This window comes from Rattus norvegicus, chromosome 12 (genome assembly GCF_021556685.1).
Source record: "Rattus norvegicus strain SHRSP/BbbUtx chromosome 12, alternate assembly SHRSP_T2T, whole genome shotgun sequence".
In the NCBI taxonomy this organism is placed as follows: Eukaryota; Metazoa; Chordata; class Mammalia; order Rodentia; family Muridae; genus Rattus; species Rattus norvegicus.
In genome coordinates this window covers 11,037,446-11,059,234 of record NC_141545.1, presented here as the reverse complement: position 1 = coordinate 11,059,234, position 21,789 = coordinate 11,037,446, and the positions used below count along the sequence as shown (strand labels likewise).

The 21,789-nt window shown below is 46.3% G+C and overlaps 1 protein-coding gene and 1 long non-coding RNA gene across 12 annotated transcripts in view; one reads left to right on the top strand and one right to left on the bottom strand.

Moving 5' to 3' along the window:
• The window catches only part of Fry (FRY microtubule binding protein), a 394,540-nt gene extending 379,474 nt beyond the window's left edge, over positions 1–15,066 (top strand). For 7 of the 11 annotated variants that reach the window (XR_015633957.1, XR_015633958.1, XR_015633959.1 and 4 more), the window contains 3 exon segments: positions 7,790–7,900; positions 13,122–13,324; positions 13,580–15,066. Coding sequence is in view for 8 of the 11 variants with exons in the window: in XM_087578221.1 (XP_087434347.1) it covers positions 7,790–7,900; positions 13,122–13,324; positions 13,580–13,838 (573 nt within the window). In the remaining 3 variants the exon portion in view is untranslated. 11 annotated transcript variants of the gene reach the window in all.
• LOC148002158 (uncharacterized) lies at positions 3,350–6,711 on the bottom strand. Its single transcript, XR_015634574.1, has 2 exons — positions 4,626–6,711; positions 3,350–4,527 (listed from the first exon to the last, which is right to left on the bottom strand). It is a non-coding gene; the product is annotated as an uncharacterized LOC148002158 (long non-coding RNA).
• Positions 15,067–21,789: the final 6,723 nt, after the last annotated feature.

Here is a 21,789-nt window from a genome sequence, read left to right as displayed (position 1 = left end):
TCTCCCACCCGCTTCTTTGACAGGATTCCCTGTGTAGCCCTGACTGTCCTAAAACTTCCTAGGTTAACCAGTTGGCCTCAAACTCATGGAAATCTGCCTGCCTCTGCATCCTGTGTATTGGGAGTAAAGTCCTGTGCCACCACACCCAGTTTGGTTACTTTTAAAAAATAAAATATTACTAGTTTTCACATGTTACGACCTCCTATGAGGACCTACTTCCGGCTCCAACTTATTTATCCTTTTACCTCAGCCTGCTGGCCAAAGTCAGGCCAGAAAATAGTCACCAGGTTAGACCTTACAATTAGCAAAAGCCTAGCCCAGTTTATAGTATGGCTTGTATACAGTGTATAAAAATGATTAGTTATTTAAGCATTGACTCTGTTGTCAAATCCTATTACACCCAGTAATGAAGATTCAGTTAGGAGAATATATTAATACATTATATTCTTATATTATGAATATAGGTTGAGGACTAGAGAGATGGCTCAGTGGTTAAGAGCACTGACTGCTCTTCCAGAGGTCCTGTGTTCAATTCCCAGTAACTACATGGTGGCTCACAGCCATCTGTTAATGGGATCTGGCGCCCTCTTCTGGTGTCTGAAGGCAGCTACAGTGTCCTTTTATATAATAAATAGATAAATCTTTAGGAATATAGGTTGAAACCAAATCTCTGATCTGTTTGTTGAGTGCTAGCCCTATAGATTAGTGGAAACTAAAGCTAAATCATCCTACTTTCAAATATACTAATTTTGCTATTTTATTTCTTCCGGCTCTCCAGAAGCCTTCATTTCTACTTCTTGGTTTCCATTAATCTATTGTACTCATATCCTCTCCAGCACTTCCAGCTCTCTGTACACACATGCACACGCACACGCGCGCGCACACACACATGCACATGTGCGCACACACACGCACACACACATGCACACACATGCACACGCACGCACACATGCACACGTGCGCGCACACATGCACACGCACGCGCACACACACATGCACACGCACGCACACGTGCACACACACACACACACGCCCTTCGTAGGAACATCATAGTTTACGCACACAATCTTAAGGAGGTTCTGATGCAGGTAATGTCACGTTAGGGGACGGCCACTGTGCACGTGACCTCTCTTAACTGAGCCATAGTTGTGTGGCTCCTGGGGTACTTGTTGCTCCTCATCTCTTATGTCTTTTATTAAAGAAAGATTAAAAGATGGAGTCTCTCTTCAGCCACTCAGTTTGATGTGGCAGCTCTAGGTATATAGTAAAGGCCTGAGACTAAAAATGGCGGGTTATACTTTCAGGTATGGTATGTGTATGACCCCATTTGCTCCTTTACAACTGCCCTAATTTGCTCTTCTCACTAGGGTGAACACCATGACTAAAAAGAACTTGGGAGGAGAGGGTAAACTTCACTTCACATCGTGTAGACCCGTCACTGAGGGGCTACAAGGCAGGAACTGAAGGCAGGAACCAAAGCAGAGACCATGGAGGGATGCCGCTTACTGGCTTGCTCCCCATGGCTTGTTCAGCCGCCTTCTTGTATAACACAGGTCCAACCACCTGCCTAGGGATGGCACCACCCACAGTGAGCTGGGCCATCCCACAACAATCAAGAAAATATCCCCACAGACTTGTCCACATGCCAATCTGTTGTAGGCAATTTCCCAAGTCAGGGTTCCCTCCTCTCGGGTGACTCTGGTTTGTGTCAAGTTGAAAAACAACAACAAAACAAACACCCTAGCCAGCACAGCTACATCCCTCTGCAATAAAGAATTTTTCATGGTGCATTTGAGACAAGCTGGATCTGAGTGATAAGCTGTAAACGCCATACTCCATCTCTCCAAGCTGTCTCTTGCCTACTCCTAGAGGCAGAACACACACATAAGGGAAAAAAAGACTGTGGGCCACAGAAAAATACAGGAGAAGCAACATCTAAGTCTGAGGCCTTTATTTTTTTTTTAAGATTTTTATTTACTTTATTTATATGAGTACAATGTAGCTGTCTTCACACACACCAGAAGAGGGCATCAGATCTCCTAACAGATGGTTGGGAGCCACCATATTGTTGCTGGGATTTTAACTCAGGATCTCTAGAAGAGCAGTCGGTGCTCTTAACCACTGAGCCGTCTCTCCAGCCCCATGTCTGATGCCTTTAACCTGCTAATAAAACCAACCATGTCTGCCCCGTCTGGCACGAGTGTGGAGTTTGACATCCTGCTGGTTTATGGACACAGTGGTCCGTGAACCAGGGAACTGGGCAACAGCCGGTTACCTGGAGAAGATGCTTTTACTCTCATGTATGTAATAATTGGGGGTCTTAGGCCAGTTACTCACTTAGGCTCCCTGATGACTGTATAAGCAGATTTCTAGGGTGAGATACGGCATACGTCAAATAGCACGAAGAACAGGGGAGCGGTTTGCTTTTGTCTCAAAAGGGGATTTCTGCTCACATGCACATACCGTTCTTCTTTATGGTGCTTGGAGTCGTTCCCCCATCCCTGCCTATCCCCAGCCAAGACAGAAAAACTTTTCACAATGTGCAATTTCTGATCAATTAAAAACCAGGTCCCACTGGTCCCTCTGTTCTGGAGTAGCTCCCCCTGGTGGTTGAAGCTCACCTAACACTTAGGTCAGGAAGCAGGGGCTCCTGCCAGCTCTGGTCTCTCCAGACAATATTTTCAGCCTCCATCCTGTAAAGTAGCAAACACCGTTTATCTCTAGGGCTCTGCAGAAGCGTCCCCACGAGAGCTGAGGAACTGTCGCTTGTTAGACTTTATTTCAGTTGCCATACTTAACATTCAAACTGCATTTCCGACTCTGGGTACAACCGTAGTAATTTACACTCAGCACATCTTGTCCTCAAATCATCGTTCCAACTATGAGGCTTGTCCTGCAAAAACACTCTGCCTGCCGCTTTTTCCTATCTCGATACAGCAAGGGAATATGGGCTGAGCAAGTTAAATGTTGAGCCGCACTGTTCTCCAGTTGGTTGAAACCCAGTAAACCTCAACCTTCAGATATGGTCCACCCATCTGTGTTCCAAAAGCAAATCTTCTCTCCCATCCTGGCTAAAGATGTGTCCGCTAGGATTAATTCACAGTTTTCTTATAAATAGTAAGTACATCAAGTATAAATATTTTCTCATATTTGTACATCAAGTACAAATAGTATCACAGGCATTGAGGTTTTTAACTTTGAACAAGACTGAAAAAAAACCATTTTTTTTTCTTTTGGACAAACAAAATGGCTGCCAACTGAAGATGTAGATTGCTGGCAAAGAGTTTGCTTGGCATGTGCAAGCCTTGGACTCAATCCCCAGCCCTGCAAAAATGAGAAAATAACAAGAAGGAAAGAGGGAGGGAGGAAGAGAGGAAGGGAGGGAGGTAGTTGTCACCGTATCAAACCCAATTAAGAGGTGAGTGGCTAGCACTCCTGCCTTCCTAGATTTCATGCGCTCACATGCTAAGACACAATGAAATTCGTCAGTAGCCTAAGTTACTTTCCACGTAGAACCTAAGCCTTCTCCCATTTAGCTCACACATGTGACTTTCAGGCATTGGGTAAGACATGGTAAGCCAGGCATACTTGTACATGCCTGTAATTCCACCATACAGGACCCAGAGGCAGGCGGACTAAAATCTCAAGTCCGAGGCTGACTTCAGACTTGCAGCAGTCCTCCTGCCTCAGCCTCCCAGGGTGATGGGCTCACAGACCGTAAGCCACAAGGCTTGCTTCTGTTCTGTGACTTGCAAACTTCCTGCCCCTCGCTGTTTAGGATTTCCTCTTAGCATCTGGACTCTTGCCACGCCCAACCCACACAGCAGGCCCCGCCCCCACCCAGCCAGTATCTACCCGACGCTGTGCTCACTAGACGGACTGTTCTCTTCTGACGAAGCCCCAAGAGTCTTCAGTGCTGGACCTGTGCAGGGCTGGAGGGATGGCTCAGTGGTTAAGAGCACTGGCTGCTCTTGCACAGGACCAGAGTTGGTTTCTCAGCTCCCACATCAGTGGCTCAGAGCTGCCTGTAACACCAGCTCTTGGGTTTCCGACCCCTCTGACCTCTAAAGCATGCTCACATAACCACATACATACACGGGCACACATACACATAACTAAAAGTAATTTTTAAAAACTGGCCCTGTGTACCTAATCTGATAGTGCATTATATGTCAGCACCTAAGTGTGACACTTGTAGGCATGACGTTTTCCAGGGCCTCGGCCATATATAATGTACAACATAGGCTTTAAGGTGTTTCTCTTTCATAGCTTTTAGAGAGATTTGTGACCAGAATCAACAACAACCAAAAGAATCTCAGTACTTTCGTTTTCAGTCCCGGCACACCTGTCATGGTCGTGTGATATTTTAATAGGTGGCGGGAAGGAGACCAGGCATCAGAGATGGGGGTATAGGTACAACTTCAGTCACATTCGTAGCCACTGTCGGTGAGTTGACAGTTTTGTTAATCGCTGGACAGTGTCTTTAAATACAGGACATTAAACTGATAGCCCACAAGTTTCGGGGTTCTATTTTTTTTTTTTTCTTTTTTTTTCAGAGCTGGGGACCGAACCCAGGGCCTTGCGGTTGCTAGGCAAGCGCTCTACCACTGAGCTAAATCCCCAACCCCTCTATTTTTTTTTTAAAGAGTTTTCCTTGCCAGTGACTACAAAGGGAGGGAGGGAGGTCCTGACATATTTTGAAAGTCCAGAACCAAGATATATGAACTCATAATTGGAATTAGTGAAGCTGATGCTTAGGGCAGGGGCTGAGAAAGTGTCTTACTATAAGCCCAGGTTGGCCCCAAACTCTCAGGCATCTTGTGTCCGACTCCAGAGTGCTGAAACTATGGGTGTGCTCCACAAGGCCTGGTCTAAACCGATTTCCTTCAGATAGTAGCACCCCCTTCCCAGCTACCAAAAGTTTCCACACGTCAATTCTGTCGTTACGATGTCATTGGTGTCCCTTAAGAGTTGGTAGCTGTGGCTGAATGTGACATGCTTGGCAAATTTTCAGTATCTTAAGTTAATAACCAGTCTGGATTGCTTTTAGGAATTATTTAGCAGGTAAAAATAGTTACAAAGATTTTTGGGGAGATTCCTAAGTGTTATGATTGGTTATTCACACACCGTGGGACATATTCCTCCCACAAACCTTGTCCTACGTGTGAGAAAACTCATAAATAATAAATCAAAAATAAAACACATGGAAATATTTGCCATGCCGAGTGCTTGTGTGGGAGTATACGCTGTTCACTCCTCTGAGATAGCGCCGTCTAGGAGCCTCCTACTGCTAGATCTCAGTCTGAGAAATGGGAAATATAAGTGACGGGGCGTGCCCTGACCTCACTGAAGGCCTGGGTTTAGTTCCTGGCATGAAGGTTGTTGAGTGACTCACAGCTGCCTGCAACTCCTGCTCTTGTGGGAATCCAATGCTTCTGGTCCCCAAGGGCACCAGCACTCATGTGCACAATCCTCCCACATGTCCGATATGAGAGGCAATCCAATAAAAAAAAAGAAGCAACACTATAGTTGATGTGTGGAGGGGACAGGTGTTCTTAGATTTCTCAGTTCCGTTCACATCAGTGCACTCAAATCTTCAGGAACAGCAACAAAAGGTTACGTCCAGTCTTGCAGACAGACTGGGGGGTGGGGGGGATCCCAAGGACTGGAGGCAGCATTTGTTCAGAGCCGCACTGCCCACTAACGCTTGTTTCCACCCAGACCGCTGTGCATGTTGAACGGGTTCAACACTGGCAGGCGCTGGCTGAGTCTGGGCCAGCCAAGCTAACACTGCTGACAGCTCTGCTCCTGGAAGAGGGCCGCGCTCTCTGATGCATGCCACACTGACCCTATACTTTCTTTCCTTTCCTTCGTCTCCTGCACCATGCTTGCTGCGTAGCAAATGGAGTCTCTTGCAGTAAGTTAAACTTTCTTTCATATTCTTTGTCCACTGAGGCGCGGACCTTATTTTCACTGTTGACTGTTGTATCTTTTAGCATGGTTACCCTTTCTGTTTCATTTTCTTTTCTTTGGTAGAGTGAGACACGGCAGCTTGTCCGTAGCCTTCTGAGCTGTTTTCTTCCCCAGATAGAAACCTACATTGCTATGAATTCTCATTGTCTCAATGGAAAAATTTAAACAATAAATACCACCATTTGGCATTTAGGAAAAGTGAGAGTTTTCATGGCTAGGTTTCACCCTAAATGGGGAGAAAAACATTATTTTTTTAACATATTATTTTTTAACACTTTTTAAAGTTGATTCACAAGATCCTGGTACATTCCGTACCAGATTTTTAAAGGTTCCCATTTACTAAAAAATAAAAAAGAAGAAAGGAGAGTTTAAGCTATCATAAGGAATTTTACTAAAACCACCAAAGACCCAGCCAGATTCAACGAATTCTTTACGCCAAAGCCAGTATTTGGGGAAAAAAGAAAAAGTCTAAATAGAATTAGCTTTTCTCTTAGAAGGAGGGAAGTTGGGGCAAGGGGAAGCTTCATTCAGCATATTCTTAGCATAATATTAATAAATATATTGTCAGAATCAGTTTTAGTAACTTAAAAATCAGTATTAAGCCTTTGGTGGTAACAAATGTCATTAATGCCAGCACTGTGGAGGCAGAGGCAGGCAGATCTCTGTAAGTTCGAGGCCAGCCTGGTCTACAGAGTGAGCTCCAGGACAGCCAGAGATACACAGAGAAACCCTGTCTTGAAAAACAAAAAGCAAAACAAAACAAAACAAAAACAAAATTGATGTCAGTGATAGCAACAGAATATACTCCATAAAACTTAAAATTCTTACAATGTATCCTCGTCACCGGAGTTAGGGGGAAGTGTTTAAATTTGCCTCTCTGCTCAGTTCTAAGCTGAGTTCTCTATAGCCCCTTAGCACAGGACCCATTACCCTGCCTTCCCGTAGCCTCTTCTGGTAGCTTCTTCAGTGGAGTGTTTGCACTGAGTCCTGATCTCGGGTGTGCCAGAGGCGCTCTCCCTGTCCTCTGTAACACCCCACGCGCTCTGGGAGCTAACCCACTGTTGCTATAAGGCTGCACAGAGGATCTCACTCAGAGAGAGCGCGGCGCACCTCGGTGATGGGATGACTTGGGATTTCTTTCTCTTCTACTTCAGACGGTGTGGCTTCTGCAGGCTTCGGGAATGGCTGCCCACTCAATGCATCCCAGACTTAGTCATCTCCCAAGTAGCAACTCAGCTTACAAACTCAACAACCTAGAACTAGTTAGCGTACTTTGCCTGTCCGCTCATCCTTTAATGAAAAGGATTCTTGGCTGTTTTAAAAGCATTTTGGGAGCTGGTGAGATGGCTCAGTGGTTAAGAGCTGCTCTTCCAGAGGTCCTGAGTTCAAATCCCAGCAACCACATGGTGGCTCACAACCATCTGTAATGAGAACTGATGCCCTCTTCTGGTGTGTCTGAAGACAGCTGCAGTGTACTCATGAAATAAATAAATCTTTAAAAAAAATTAAAAGCAGTTTGTAGCGTATAAGGAATTAACGCAAGCACTCGGGTGTAATTTATAGGCACTTCATTGGCATGGACAACGGAAATGTGGTTTCCCTCCATCCTCTTATAGCCTCTCCTAATTAGTCACCCAGTGTCGTATAAAAAGTGTCTTTCTGTATTCTACGGTGGCGGTCTCGGCGATGCTACCGAGTGGGTTTGGGTTTGCTTTAGTTGGAATGTAAAGAGAGTTAAAGGAGCAAGTCTCGTGCTCCCTTTCCGGTTTTGAGCTTTAACGGCTGTTTCTCCTCCCCATGTGCCCTCCCTCTCTAGCAACTGGAGCTGTGTCAGAGACTGTACAAGCTGCACTTTCAGCTGCTCCTGCTCTACCAATCCTACTGCAAGCTCATTGGCCAGGTGCACGAAGTGAGCTCAGTGCCCGAGGTGAGTCCCGCCCCCGCCCCGCCCCCACGCCGCTCATCTCCCCGCAGAGCCACCTAGTGGTCTCATCCTTGGTTTGCTTTTCTTTTTCTTCTGTCCTCCACCCCACTTATAAAGGTACACATCGGGTCTGTTTTTTTGTTTGGTTTGTCCTTTTGCGTATAATTATCGTTTTGTTCAAGCACAAGTGAGAAAGAAATACATTTGGGGGCAAGTCCCCTTACCTCTACAGCTACCCTGGATGCCACACATCACTCTGGTGGGTTTTCTCCTTGGCATGTAGCCTTCCACACTCACCCTTATTGTAAGGTAAGAGGGAGATAGCATCTGGAGACTTCTCCCTGCCTCAGCATCTCCATGTAAAAAATAAAACCATTCGCGGAGTGCAATGGGCTCCAGTTTTCCTAGGACTGAAAGCAGGGGAAGGGGGGTATATACCTGGTTTGCTGAAGGTGAGAAAGATTTGTGTCAGTGAGCTACTGATGGGAGGCTCCCCTGGGCAGAGCCCTACAGGACAGAGAGGGGGGGGCACTGGAGGTAAATACTTAGAAAAGAGCCATCATCCTAAACACAGCAACATGGCGGTAGGAGACAAAAGGAAATGCAGGCGATTTCTGTTTACTGATAGAATAAATGAATGCCAATAAAACCCCAAGGAGAGATATGCAAATGCAGTGCCCGCAGTACTGTCCATATTTAAAAGCAACTGTAGCAAGATTATCAACTAGAAGGGTCCAATGCTTTAAAGGACCCATCACCGAACAGACGTACTGCCTCTGGGAAAGCGTGGGGTGCTGCATGAAGCTTTTGCATTACCCTGGAAATGGGCCTTGCTACTATCTTCCCTTGAATCCACAGGTTAAACATACACACAGTGTTGTGTTGCGGTAAAAATTTTAAAAAAGAACATTTTCTATCAGTTCCTGAGAGCCAGATCCGCTCGCTCCGGCTGCTACTCTGCCATGCAAGCCTTCCTCTCCCAGCTGTCTCCCTTAGCCACCCTCTCTGTGTGGTCCCCTAGGTGGTAGTTACCAGGCCCTGCACGAGTGTGCGTACACACACACACGCGCACACACACACACACACGCACACACACACACACACACACACACACACACACCTCATTCTGCAGGCCCTTGCGTGTCCTCACTCCTCGTGGGGAACAGAACCAGATCCACATGCTCCAACTGCCCTCAGCCATTTCTTTCACACACTGCCTTTAATCCAGTAAAATCAAAGTTCCAGATTTTAATTTAGCAATTAGATTTACATGTTAAATTCTCAATCTACAGTGCATCCACAGAATAAACTTAAAATCGATTGATAAGGATATAAACCACCCACCTAGACCACCCAGATCTGGGTCATCCTTCTCCGTCTCCATCTTGATTCTCCTTCCTTCTACTCCTCTCCCTCCCTACAAAAACTTTGTCCCCACGTTATTCTTTTACTGTCCAATCATGGCCTTGATCTAACTGGTGCCAGCCCTCACCTGCATGATGACATCAACCTACACAGTTGTTTCTTTTCAGCTTGCCTTTGGACACTATTGCTGGGATCTACTGTCTCCTGCCTAGAAAAGTGTGCTCTTAATAATTTTTGTCCCTGCTCCCCCTACCCAAAGAAATTGCTACGATAATTTGCCCCCATATATTCAAAACTGATGCCCAGTGGGTCCGCCAGGACCCCTGCACCCAAGCTACATGACACTTTCTCCAATCATTCCAGACCCAGAGCTGGCAGAACCTCTGTGACGTCTCAGTACCTAAGCCAGCCTTGGCTCTAGGGAATTAGATCGTTGATCCCTTGAGGGCAAACTTCATACTGAGAATTGTGGCTGTGTGCACAACATCTGTGCAAGATCAAGCCACACAGAATCCAAGCATGGTGGGAGGGGTGGTCGAGAAGTCCCACCCGTAGCTGAGCCGAGAAGCTATTGGCAGTTTATGACACCTTGAAGACAGACAGTCCCTTTCCTTCAAGGATTCAGCCACTAAAAGGCTGCCCGTGATCAAGGACAGGGCCTTGCATCCATGCACATACCGGGAGGCCTGAGTGGACCCAATGGGTCTTAAGAATAATACTAAACTGAGCTGGGATGTAGCAGTACTCTCCTGGCACTCAGGAGGCAGGGGCAGACAGATAAGAGTTCAAGACCAGTCTGGTCTATAGAGTTCCAGGATAACCAGTACTACACACAGGAAATTGGGAAGGAGGATTGCCACAAACAAACCAGAAAAAAAGAAACCTCACCCATCGCCCATTTGTGTGATTCTGGACGAAACAAGCCAGACTCAGAAAGGAAATTTATACTGGTTGGCTTAATATGTAAGCTCAAAATGCAAAGAAGGGGGCTAGAAAGACATCTCAGTGGTTAAGAGCACACACCGCTCTTGAGAGGACCTGAGTGTAGTTCTTAGCACTCGTGCTGAACGGCAACAACTTAATGATAACTGACTCCAGGGGATGTGGGGATCAATGCCCTCTTCTTTACTGAGGTCTAGGAATCAAGGTACAAACCACTCCCAACGCCGATCTCAGTTAGACAGGACTGGTTTATTGGATGTACACTCCCCAAGACTGATCGATCAGGGCAGCAGCTCCGGTGGGGAGCCAAATGCCATTACCGTGAACACTTCTCAGAGCCAGCTTATAAAAGAAACCCACAAAAAGTTCGTATACAGGTGCAGGAAGCTGGGTTGGCCCCGATTGAAGTGATCTTGAGAGTTTAGACAGAACAGTCCAAACTGACATGCATTTCCCGTAATCCAGGCTTGTGGTGGAATCAGGTCCTCTTGATGTTAAACAAGGAAATAAAGTACCAAAAAGATCTTTAGGCTGCATCAGGCAGCGATGGCCCTGAGAAAATGACAATTATACCATGCAAGGCAAGAATGGAAATAAGACAAAATCACACAGCCAACCCAGCCTCACGTGCAGGCTTCTCCCAAGAGTCCTTAGCTTTGATGGCCACAGCTTCCCTACAGAGAGGGGTTGTCTCTGTGGAATAGATGGCGGGTTGGGAAGAACACACAGCTAGAGAGGATGGTCTGAGCCAGCTTGAAATTTAAATTCAGCTGCGGTTGACCCTTAATGGGAAATCAGCACTGTACAGTTGGAAGGGATCACAGCTAAGTGAACAGAGCCGCACAGATCCAGTTAGGAACATGGTGTCCAGATGGAGCCACTGTACCTATATTACAGAAGTGGGTCCCTGCTCCATGGAAATGACATGAAGGTGCAGCCACGCCCTCCAAAGGAAATTCTAGACTGAGTAGACTTTATAGGTACTGCCACTGAGTGAGCAGAAGTCGTCTTTAGCATTAATTCCCAATCACCTTAATGTTCTTCATCCCCTCCTTCCTAACACTGTATCTTGTGGGGATTAGGGCTGTGGCCCCAGTGGCACGGTGTTTGTAGCCCTCTAGACCTAATCCACAGCACCGCCTAAGACTGGTAGGTGCCTGCACTTCCAATTCTCAGAAGTTGGAGGGAGGTTTAAAATGGTCAAGGCCACCCTTAACTATTAGTAGGTTCAAGGCCAGCCCAGGCTGGTTTGGGGGGTTGTCTTGCAAAGGGACCTGTTCTACACCTGGCTGTGTAAGACCAGGCTGGTTTCCAACTCAGAGATCCTCCTGCCTCTGCCTTGAATGCAGGAATTGAGGGCTTGCATTACCACACCCAGGTTCAGCCCTTGCTATGCATGTATGTCATCTCAAAAATAAAACAAGCTGACCCGGTGGTGGCGCACGCCTTTAACCTCAGTACTCTAGAGGCAGAGGCAGCCTGGTCCCCAGAACGATCCAGGAAAGCCAGGGCCACACAGAGAAACCCTGTCTCAGTAAACCAAACCAACGAAACAAAATTATATCTTGAGACTTTTCTGTAGCATAGAAAAAAATAGGAAATCCTTCCCACTTAAAACAAGGCCCATATCATGGGTGTTTTTGTTTACACCCTTAACCTCAGCACTCAGGAAAAAACAGAAATGAGGATGAAATTCCTATTGATCCTCCTGCCTCATTCTCCCAAATGCTGGGATTCTTGGGCATATACCACCATACCCAGCTCCATTATTTGTGGAGGTCCTGAAATGACCAAGCCAGTTCAGTCAGTCAACAGGTTCTCCAGGGTGGGAACATGGATTAAAAAGAAAAAGGACAATTAGACAACATTGTAGCATAACCCCAGCCAGTTATGAGGCTGAGGCAGGTTTATTTTTCCCAATCTGCTTTTTTTTAAAGATTTATTTATTTATTATATACAAGTACACTGTATCTGTCTCCAGACACACCGGAAAAGGGCATCAGATCCCATTACAGATGGTTGTGAGCCACCACATGGTTGCTGGGATTTGAACTCAGGACCTCTGGAAGAGCAGTCAGTGCTCTTAACCACTGAGCCATCTCTCCAGCCCCCCAATCTGCTTTTATACCATTTTAATTACATGCGAGTAATAAGGTCAGTTCTAGGTTTGTGATGTCCGAATTGAACCTCTTCCAGGACCTCTTGAGTGAGACCCATGGAGGCGGTGATTGATGCAAAAGCAAGAGGAGTTTAATTCTAACATGTTGGGGTCCTCCTACTTCAAGGGGAAATGACCCTGATCAGACTCTAATAGGGAAGTTATATACCTTGCAAACAATTGGGGCAGGATTCAAACAATGGTAACTAGGCAGGGTACTATTGATGGGGTGAAGTGACCTTCAAGCTGACTCGTGGTCAGTGGATCGTTCTGGACTTTCCAGGGGGGATGGCCGGGAATCAAGGGTGGGGGAGTCAGTTGGGAATCACAGGTAGCTTTGTTTGACAGTTTGGCTTGCAGTTGCTCCAGAAACTAAACCAGCCCTACACTCCCTGGAAGGGAAGAGTCTCTGTGCCTGGAGATTTGTACTAAAATTTTCCCAATGGACTTAGATTGACCTCTACCCTAGCTCTTGCAGGCTGACAGAACAAGCAAGGCAAAACACAAAGTCCTGTGATCACTATTTTTAACAGTATTACAGGATGATCAAGATACCTGAGCCTACTTTCCTGTCCTAGCCCAATGTAATATTCTTGCCTGAAGTCTACTTCTTTGTTTTGACCTAAAATCAGATTCCTGACTGAGCCACATTCCCTATCCCGGCCACATGTCAAGTGGCTCACCACGCTGGATGTCTGCTTAAACAGACCCTCATGACCAATGGTCTGTTTCTAAATGCATTTCATTTGTTTTAAACAGCTGCTGAACATGTCCAGAGAACTGAGTGATCTGAAGAGGAAGCTGAAAGAAGCCACTGCAGCCATCTCCACGGACCCACTGTACATCGAGGGGGCGTGGTCAGAACCAACCTTCACATCCACTGAGGCAGCCATCCAGTCCATGCTGGAGTGCCTGAAGAACAATGACCTTGGCAAAGCACTGCGACAGATCAAGGAGTGCAGGTAACTCCTGGGGTGCTTGTAGAAAACACAAACTATATCCTGCCCCTTTGGTAGGTAGGGACCCCAGCTCTTCCACAGGATCCCAGTTCAGGTATCAACACCCACATGGCAGCTTACAGGAATCTCTAATTTCAGTTCCAGGGAATCCAGTGCCCCCTTCTGGCCGCTGTGAGCACTGCACACATATGTATGCTAAACAAGACCCAAACCACCCAACTGCCTGCCTCTAATCTCTGCTGTGCTTTCTTCCCACAGAAGCCTGTGGCCCAATGACATCTTTGGAAGCAGCTCTGATGATGAGGTCCAGACACTCCTGAATATTTATTTCCGTCACCAAACATTGGGACAGACGGGTACTTATGCCCTGGTGGGGTCTAACCATAGCCTGACTGAAATCTGCACCAAGCTCATGGAGTTGAACATGGAGATCCGAGACATGATCCGCAGGGCCCAGAGCTCCCGGGTCCTCACAACCTTTCTCCCAGACTCCAGTGTTTCCGGCACTAGTCTCTGACAGGAGGCTCCTGTCCCCCATGGTTTCTAAGCTTGCAATGCTGCCATGCTGGGGCGACGTCATTCAATGTCTTCTCGGCCTTCGCAAAGCTTGGACAGAGCATTCTCCTCTTGTTCCCTGTAGGACTTTTTCTAAAGAAGATGACTCAACTTCCAATGTGCACAATACTCTCCAAACCAAGGCAGCCTAGGATCTGCTGACACAGACTCTACCCATCCTGATGTGTGGCTACTATTCACCAAGCAAAGGCAACCAACTACGGGAGGCAGGACTTCCATTGCTTTACCAAAGCTGAGCACACTGAACGACCCCATCCTTTCTAGAGACACTTTAGGATTGGCAGAAGTGCAATGTTTTTCTTCACAGGAAAGCAAATTTTTATTCTGAACGTTGTACATTCATTCCCTTCCTTCCACCTATTTTGCTTCCTTTGAATTTCCTTTCTTTCTTTCTTTTTGTGTGGAATGTGTTTCTTTGTTTCTTTGAGTTGCAAAAGGGGGCAGGCAGAATGAAGCTGGCCACGGAAAACCTGTAAGATGGTCAAAAGCTGACAGCCTGTGTGCCTGAAAAGGGAATTGTAAATGAGTTACAATTTGATGTACACTGTATCTAAATGAGGCTGCTATGAAGTAATTTTCTTAAGTTGCTAGGCTACTGTTTCTGAAAACCCTGGATCTCTCTGTGCCAGGAAAGATCCCAATGGAATCGTTTTCAGGATCATGGCTGCTTTTTACACAGAGGTTGCTTTAATAGCCATCGTTTATACCACAGAAGACGAGTGTCTGTTTGCATTACCTTTACCATCTTGTAGAAAAGCAAGTTATTCACAAAAACCACAATTCGTTTTATCTGTCTGCATGCATTCTTTAGTAGCTATTTGGAGAGCCACAAGTAGAGTCATACATCAAAGATCTAAGTTGCCACTTAAAAAAGATGTCCTATTTTATTTGTAATATATGTGTAAAGTGTCTTTCTTAAAAGCTCCTTCCTTAAACCCAGCACTGTGGAGTGTTAGATGTGGGCATGTGATCTGTTGCTCATCCAAAACATATTCAGACTTGGTCTATGTAACTTATTCACTGTGTAAATACATTTAAAGTTTTTGTGATGTGACCTTGGTTGATAATTCTGTTCAGAATTGCCTTTAGATTACAAAAGAGAAAAAAAAGACAAGAGACATGTTGATCATGGATTTTATTTCTAGTCAAATTAAAATATTTGCCTTTGATATTTGTATTTTCTACATGTGGCTGTCACCACAACAAACTTGGATAGATAACGTACTTGAATTCTGCGAATGAAACACACTCCGGTTCCCCAGTATTCCAGAGAGAATCCAGAGAGAAGTACAATTTCCTTGGAGTGCGGCACCAACATGATAACAGGCCTTTTCTTTAGAGATACACAGACTGATCATTTTACGTGGCTGTGCACTGAGTGTGTGCATGTGTATCCTGTCCTTGCTGCTGCCTGTGGAGGCCTGAAGAAAGCATTGGAGTTACAGGAGTTTGTGAAGAACATGTGGATGCTAGGATTCAAGCCCAGGTCCTCTGGGAGAGCAGCACTGCACCTAACTGCTGAGCCCTCTCTCAGGCCCATGCCCCTTTGTTACTGCTCCTTCTGTGTCCATGTCTGTGCATGGCAAGTGCACTAGAGTACGTGTACCTGTGGTAACCTAGAAATGTACTTCAGACCCTTGTGAGCTGCTTGACTCAGGTGCCATGACTTTTGTCTCGGGGCCTCTACAACAACAACATGGGCTCTCACCACTGAGTGATCTCTCCAAACTTTCTCTTATTTCTCTTATTTTTATTTATTTCATGAATGCGGTTACATAGTCTCTATTTTCAGAGACACCATAAGAGGTTCCATTACTGATGGTTGTCAATCATCCTGTGGTTGCTGGAAATTGAACTCAGGACATCTGGACCAGCAGTATTAACTGCTGAGGGTCTTTCCAGCCCAAGAGTGTGACTTTCAATCCTCTCTTCTTGACTACAGAAAAAATCAGAACTGGGCAAGGTAGCACCCTCCTGTAATTGCTACACAGACACACAGATGAGGGAATTCACTGAGCGTGGTGTTTCCCTGCCACCCAAAATGCCCCCTTTAAAACCATCAGAATCTGTTTTCTAAAAGACTAAACTGTAGAGAAAATACAACTCCATTCCCTATCCTGACTCCAGCCCTGGTTCCGAGCTCCATCCCACTGCCGCTCTCTGTGACCCATCACCATGCACGTCTGTCTCTGGGCACCAGGGCACCATCCCACTGCCGCTCTCCATCTGATCTCTCCCTAGTGACTCTCATGGGTGTCTCTCCCTTGGTCCTACACTTCCTACTTCATGCATTGCCATCCTAGTGTGAGGGAAAAGGGAAACAGTACTTAGTCTGAGGAAACGTGACCTTTCACCCTAACTTCCATCTTCCCTCTGTCCCATGACCCCTCTGCTCCACCTTCTCACTGAGGAAAAGGTCACAACATTTCCTACTTAATATGGCTGCTCTGAGCCAGATGTGCTAGCGCAGACTGGAGTCCCAGCAGCCCTCACTGAAGCCTAGAGAGCTGGGGATGCCAGGACACCCTCACCCATGTAGTCAGATAGAGGCAGCTGGAGCAAGACAAGGCCTTGTCTCTAAATGGCTGTTGGGCTAAGGTAATTGTTGTGGACTCAAATTAATTTGACAGTTTAGATATGACAGCCGAACTGACCTTTGATTTGATGGGTCCTATGTGGAGCTTATGGATACAGAAGTTCCTGATTAACCCCAAAACATGCAGAACATAACAGGGCATGTGGACAGCTTGACCCTGGGTGAATCAAGCTATTTCTTTCAGTGTACGTAACAATATGAAATGACTGGCAGGCATGGAACAAAATGGCCACAGCTATGCTAGGAGAGCAGCCTTCAACATTCTTCTAGACTCCCCTGGCTTCTGTGTGCACAAACCCACACACAGATGTACACACATATACATAATGAAAAGTATTTTATTATAAAGTTCTAATACACACAGCATGAAACCAAGGGCACAAAATATACAAGTAGTTTTTTCAAGGTGTGAGTACATGTGTAGACACACACAACCATGCATATCCAGCAATCCAAGCTTGTGGTAGAATCAGGTCCTCTTGATGCTAAACAAGGAAATAAAATACGAAAAAAGGTCTTTAGGCTACTTCAGGCAGTGATGACCCAGGGGAAATGACAATTATACCCTGAAAGGCAAGACTGAAATGAAAAACATCACACATCCAACCCAGCCTCACATGCAGGCTTCTCCCAAAAGTCTTTAGCCTTTGATGGCCACAGCTTCCCTACAGAGAGGGGCTGTCTCTGTGGAATAGATGGTGAGTTGGGAAGAACACACATCTAGAGAGGGTGAGCTGAGCTAGCTTGAAATTTAAATTCCACTGTGATTGACCCTTAATGGGAAATCAGCACTGTACAGCTGGAAGGGATCACATCTAAGTGAACAGAGCCGCACAGATCCAGTTAGGAACCTGCCGTTCAGATGAAGCCTCGTGTACCCACATTACAGAAGTGGGTCCCTGCTCCATGGAAATGACATGAAGGTCAAGGGTCACTCAGACTGAGGAGACTCTGGGTACTGGGCAGAGCCTTTGTTAGCATTGATTCCAAATTACTCTACAGGTCTTTTTACTTCTTACTACCTCCCCCTAGACCCCCCCCCCCCTCAACCATCCCAAAAGCTGATGAGGGAACCCAGGGCCGCCTCCTTGCTAGGCAAGTGCTCTAGCACTGACATAAATCACCATCCCCTCCTTTCTAACATTGTATCTTCTGGGGATTAGGGGTGTGGCCCCAGTGGCAGGGTCCTTGCCTAGCTCTCTAGACCTATCCACAGCCATGCCTAAGACTGCTCCATGCCTGCAATTCCATTTCTCAGAAGTTGAAGTGAGAGTCAAAAGTCCAGACACCCTTAACTATTTAGTGGGGTCATGGCCAATTCAGGCTGGTATGGACAGGTTCTCTTGAGAAAGGATCTCTCCATATCAGTGGCTGTTCTGCCACAGGCTGTGAAGACCAAGCTGGTTTCCAACCCTGAGATGCTCCTGCCTCTGCCTTGAATGCAGGGATTAAAGGCTTGCATTACCACACCCAGGCTCCGTCCTTGCTAGGAATGGATGGCATTCAAAAATAAAACAAGGTGGACAGTGGGGGTACACGACTTTAATCTCCTTTCTTGGGAGGCAGAGGCCGGTAGATCTCTGAGATCAAGGACAGCTTGGTCCATGGAGCAATCCAGGAATGCCAGGACTACTTAGAGAAACCCTGTCTCAATAAACCAAACCAAACATAATTATATCTTCTGTCTTTCTGTGACATATGAATATAGTGAGAAAATCCTTTCCCATTAAAACAGGGGTGATATCCTGGGTATATTCCTACACATCTGTAATTGCAGCACTCAAGCAAACAGACGAGAGGATATCCCTGTAAGTTCAGGGGCAGACTAATCTACACAGTGAGGTCAGGGTAGTCAGGCCTTTGCTGAGACCCTGTCTCAAACAAAACAGAAATAAAAACCGTGCCTACGTCAACAACTACATTTGAGTACGGATACCAAACTTCACTAAAAATTACACACACACCTCAATATTTCAAGAGTGTCGAAGCCAGCCACTCCATAAAGTTAACTTAACTGACACATTGAGGAGCTAGGAATCCAACTGTCACTGGTTTGGGCAGTGCCATACCTTGGTGGGAATTCATAAATATCTGTATGCATGGTCTCTTATCCCTCCCCCTAATAATATTACTAGAATTCAGTCATTAGGACTCTAACGATCCTAATTAATCATTTCCCAAAGGGCCCTTTCTAAACAACACTGTCTACCCTCTTACTACCATTAGACTGACAAAGTCTGCCTTGAATTCGGGGAACAAGTTGCAGCTTTCAACTCCTAACTTTAAAGATATATTTATTATATATAAGTACACTGTAGCTGCCTTCAGACACACCAGAAGAGGGCATCAGATCTCATTACAGATGGTTGTGAGCCACCATGTGGTTGCTGGGATTTGAACTCAGAACCTTGGGAAGAGTAGTCAGTGCTCTTAACCACTGAGCCATCTCTCCAGCCCCTCAACTCCTACCTCTTACTGGCTCCTTAAAACGCACATTCTTCTCACAAACAAAAACCCCCATTGAAGAATCTCAAATTTTTAACTTATCCCAGCTTAGGGTCACAAGACTCATCCCAGATCGTTGTCAACCTCTTGCAGAGGTGAACCTGGAGTTTCAAAACAAGTTACACTCTTCTAAGATAGAGTCAGGAACAGGCAAACAGAAGGGCTAGTGATGGTTAAAGAGCCCAAGGAGGAAGCCAAGTCAAGCCAGTGGAACAAAGGCCTAATCCCAGCCCTCGAACTCACCGTCTCTCCCATGGGCTTAGCTGCACTCCAACCCTGCTTCAGTCTTCACGGAGTGGGGTCTTCTTCTTGTGTTTCCGCTGAGGCTTGATTACCACAGGACCAGGAGGCATCATCACCTTAGACTCTTTGCAGAGAGACTCCATTTTGAAGGCTACCTTCCGACTATCCCTCGGTTTCCTCTTCAACCGTGGTGAGAGCCGCCCGGCCTCCGTAGCTCTGTTCTTCAGGCCTTTGCAATCCCCTGTGCAGCATGGATGCCGACGAGGCCTGCTTCTTGTAGAGGCACCATCCTGGCCCCTGAGAATCACGGCTGATGTAGAAGATGATCGCTTTGCCAACAAACTAGACTTCCCAGGAAACTTTGGGGCACTCTTCTGGGGTCCATTCAAGGAATCCTCCTTATTACCTGGAAACCCCACAGGCAACCTCTGTTTCTCGGCTTTGGTCTCCTTGGACAGGGCTCCTTCTGGAAGGTCTTTTTTCTTTAGATGCTGGTGGCTCCTCCTCTGGCTTTTCCACCCAGCTTTCTTTTTAGTAACCTTCCGGGCCAAGTCTTTCCCTGTTAACCAGCCCCAAAAGGACTGCCACAGGCTCAGAAGCAGTGATATACAGCAGCACATTTTACTTTAGAGGAAAGAGGCAGTCTGCCTAATCTTGTCTTTCTGAAAGCTGGAAGTCTCTGACTCTGTTTCTGTCCATGTCTGTCTCTCTTATAAAGCTACCAGGAATACAGAGGCCCCACCCTGCTATAATTGCTTACTCTAATTTCATTATCCAAAGGCTGTCCCTCTGAAGACACACATCCACCCTCTTAACCATTAAAATAACCCGGGGTGTGTGACAGTGCTGTTTCACACACCTTTAAAGCCCAGAGACGCTGTCTTTAAAATGTCAAACACATGCCAGGCAGTGTTCTCAAGTGCCGTTAATCCCACAGATCAGTAAGCAGAGGCAGGCAGATCTCTGTGAGTTTCAGGCCAACCTGGTCTATAGAGCGAGTTCCAGGACAGCCACGACTCCAAAGAGAACGTATCTCAGAAAACAAAACAACATAAAGTGAACAATTAAAAAGTAATCACATGACTGAGGATTTGTGGCCACCGTCTTGCTCAGCAGTACGTCCTGCTGCCAAGTGTGACAACCAGAGTTCAATCCCCTGGTCCCACACAGAGGAAGGAGAGGAACCAGCCCCCAAAACCTGACCTCTAACATCCACATATCTTCTCTCTCTCTCTCTCTCTCTCTCTCTCTCTCTCTCTCTCTCACACACACACACACACACACACACACACACACATTCATCCACAGGAAGACAAAGAATACGTGTAAGCAATAAAAAGATTGTGGATTGTGTCCTGCAGCTCTTCCGTGGAACAGACATTGTACACAGTTAGCCACAGTGAACTCCTGCTCAAAAATATTAAAGGGACATGAATAAGGGTCATATGGACATATTCACACTGTTACTCTATTTTTAGTTTGGAGGGTTTTGTTTGTTTGTTTATTTATTTGATTTCTTTGACAATGTATCCCTGATTAGCCTGGAACTTCACTGGTAGACCAGGCTAGCCTAGGACTCCCAGACATCCACAAGCCACCATGTGGTCTTTGCCACCACACCTGCAAACAATTCATTATATTTCCTCAGAGCTGAGTTTGTAAAGGAAAGACCAGGAGGGCAGGGCCCAACACACTTTCCATCCCAGCACACAACCGACAAGGCAGAGGCAGGCAGATCTCTGTGAGTCCGAGGGCACATGGTCTGCATAGTGAGTTCTGAGAAGTCCAGGGCCACATATATAGCAGGACCCTGACTATAGAGAAGACAGAACTGTCCAGGTGTCTGACTACACTCGGCCTTAGGAGCAGAAGGTACCCCACCAAGTCCTCTCACTGTGCACCCTACCATTTGTGTCCTTTCCAGTTGAGCAGAGGCACTTGTAGAAGGACTGAGATTGACCTCAGGACCTTGTCCATGGGAGACGAGCACTGACACTGAGCTGCATGCACAGCCCAAGCAGGCAAGACTGTAAGGGACGTCTCTGTCTATGAGAGCATCCGAGCTACACACAGTGATTCTTTGTTTACATAACACAGTGGTTTGTGTTTGCCACACAGGCCAGGGGGCTTCTGATGTTGTTTTGTTTGTTCCTGCCAAGGTCTCACTGGGTAGCCCAGCTGGCCTACTGGGTAGCCTAGGCTGGTCTCAAATTCCTATTGATCCTCTTGCCTCATTCTTGTAAGTCCTATGATTCCAAGCTTGACCACCATGTCCAGCTCCCTGAACATATAGAACCTGACTGCTTAAACATACTCTTGGGACAAAACGTCTCTCCCTGAATACATTATGTTTGTTTTAAACAGCTGCCGAACACGTCCAGAGAAAGGAGTGACCATCAGAGGACCTGACAGAGGCCACTGCAGGCATCTCCACGGACCCACTGCACATCAAGGGGCGGTGGTCAGAACCACCGTTCAGATCCACAGAGGCGGTCACGCAGTCCATGCTGAGTGCCTGAAGAACAATGACCTTGGCAAAGCAGCACTG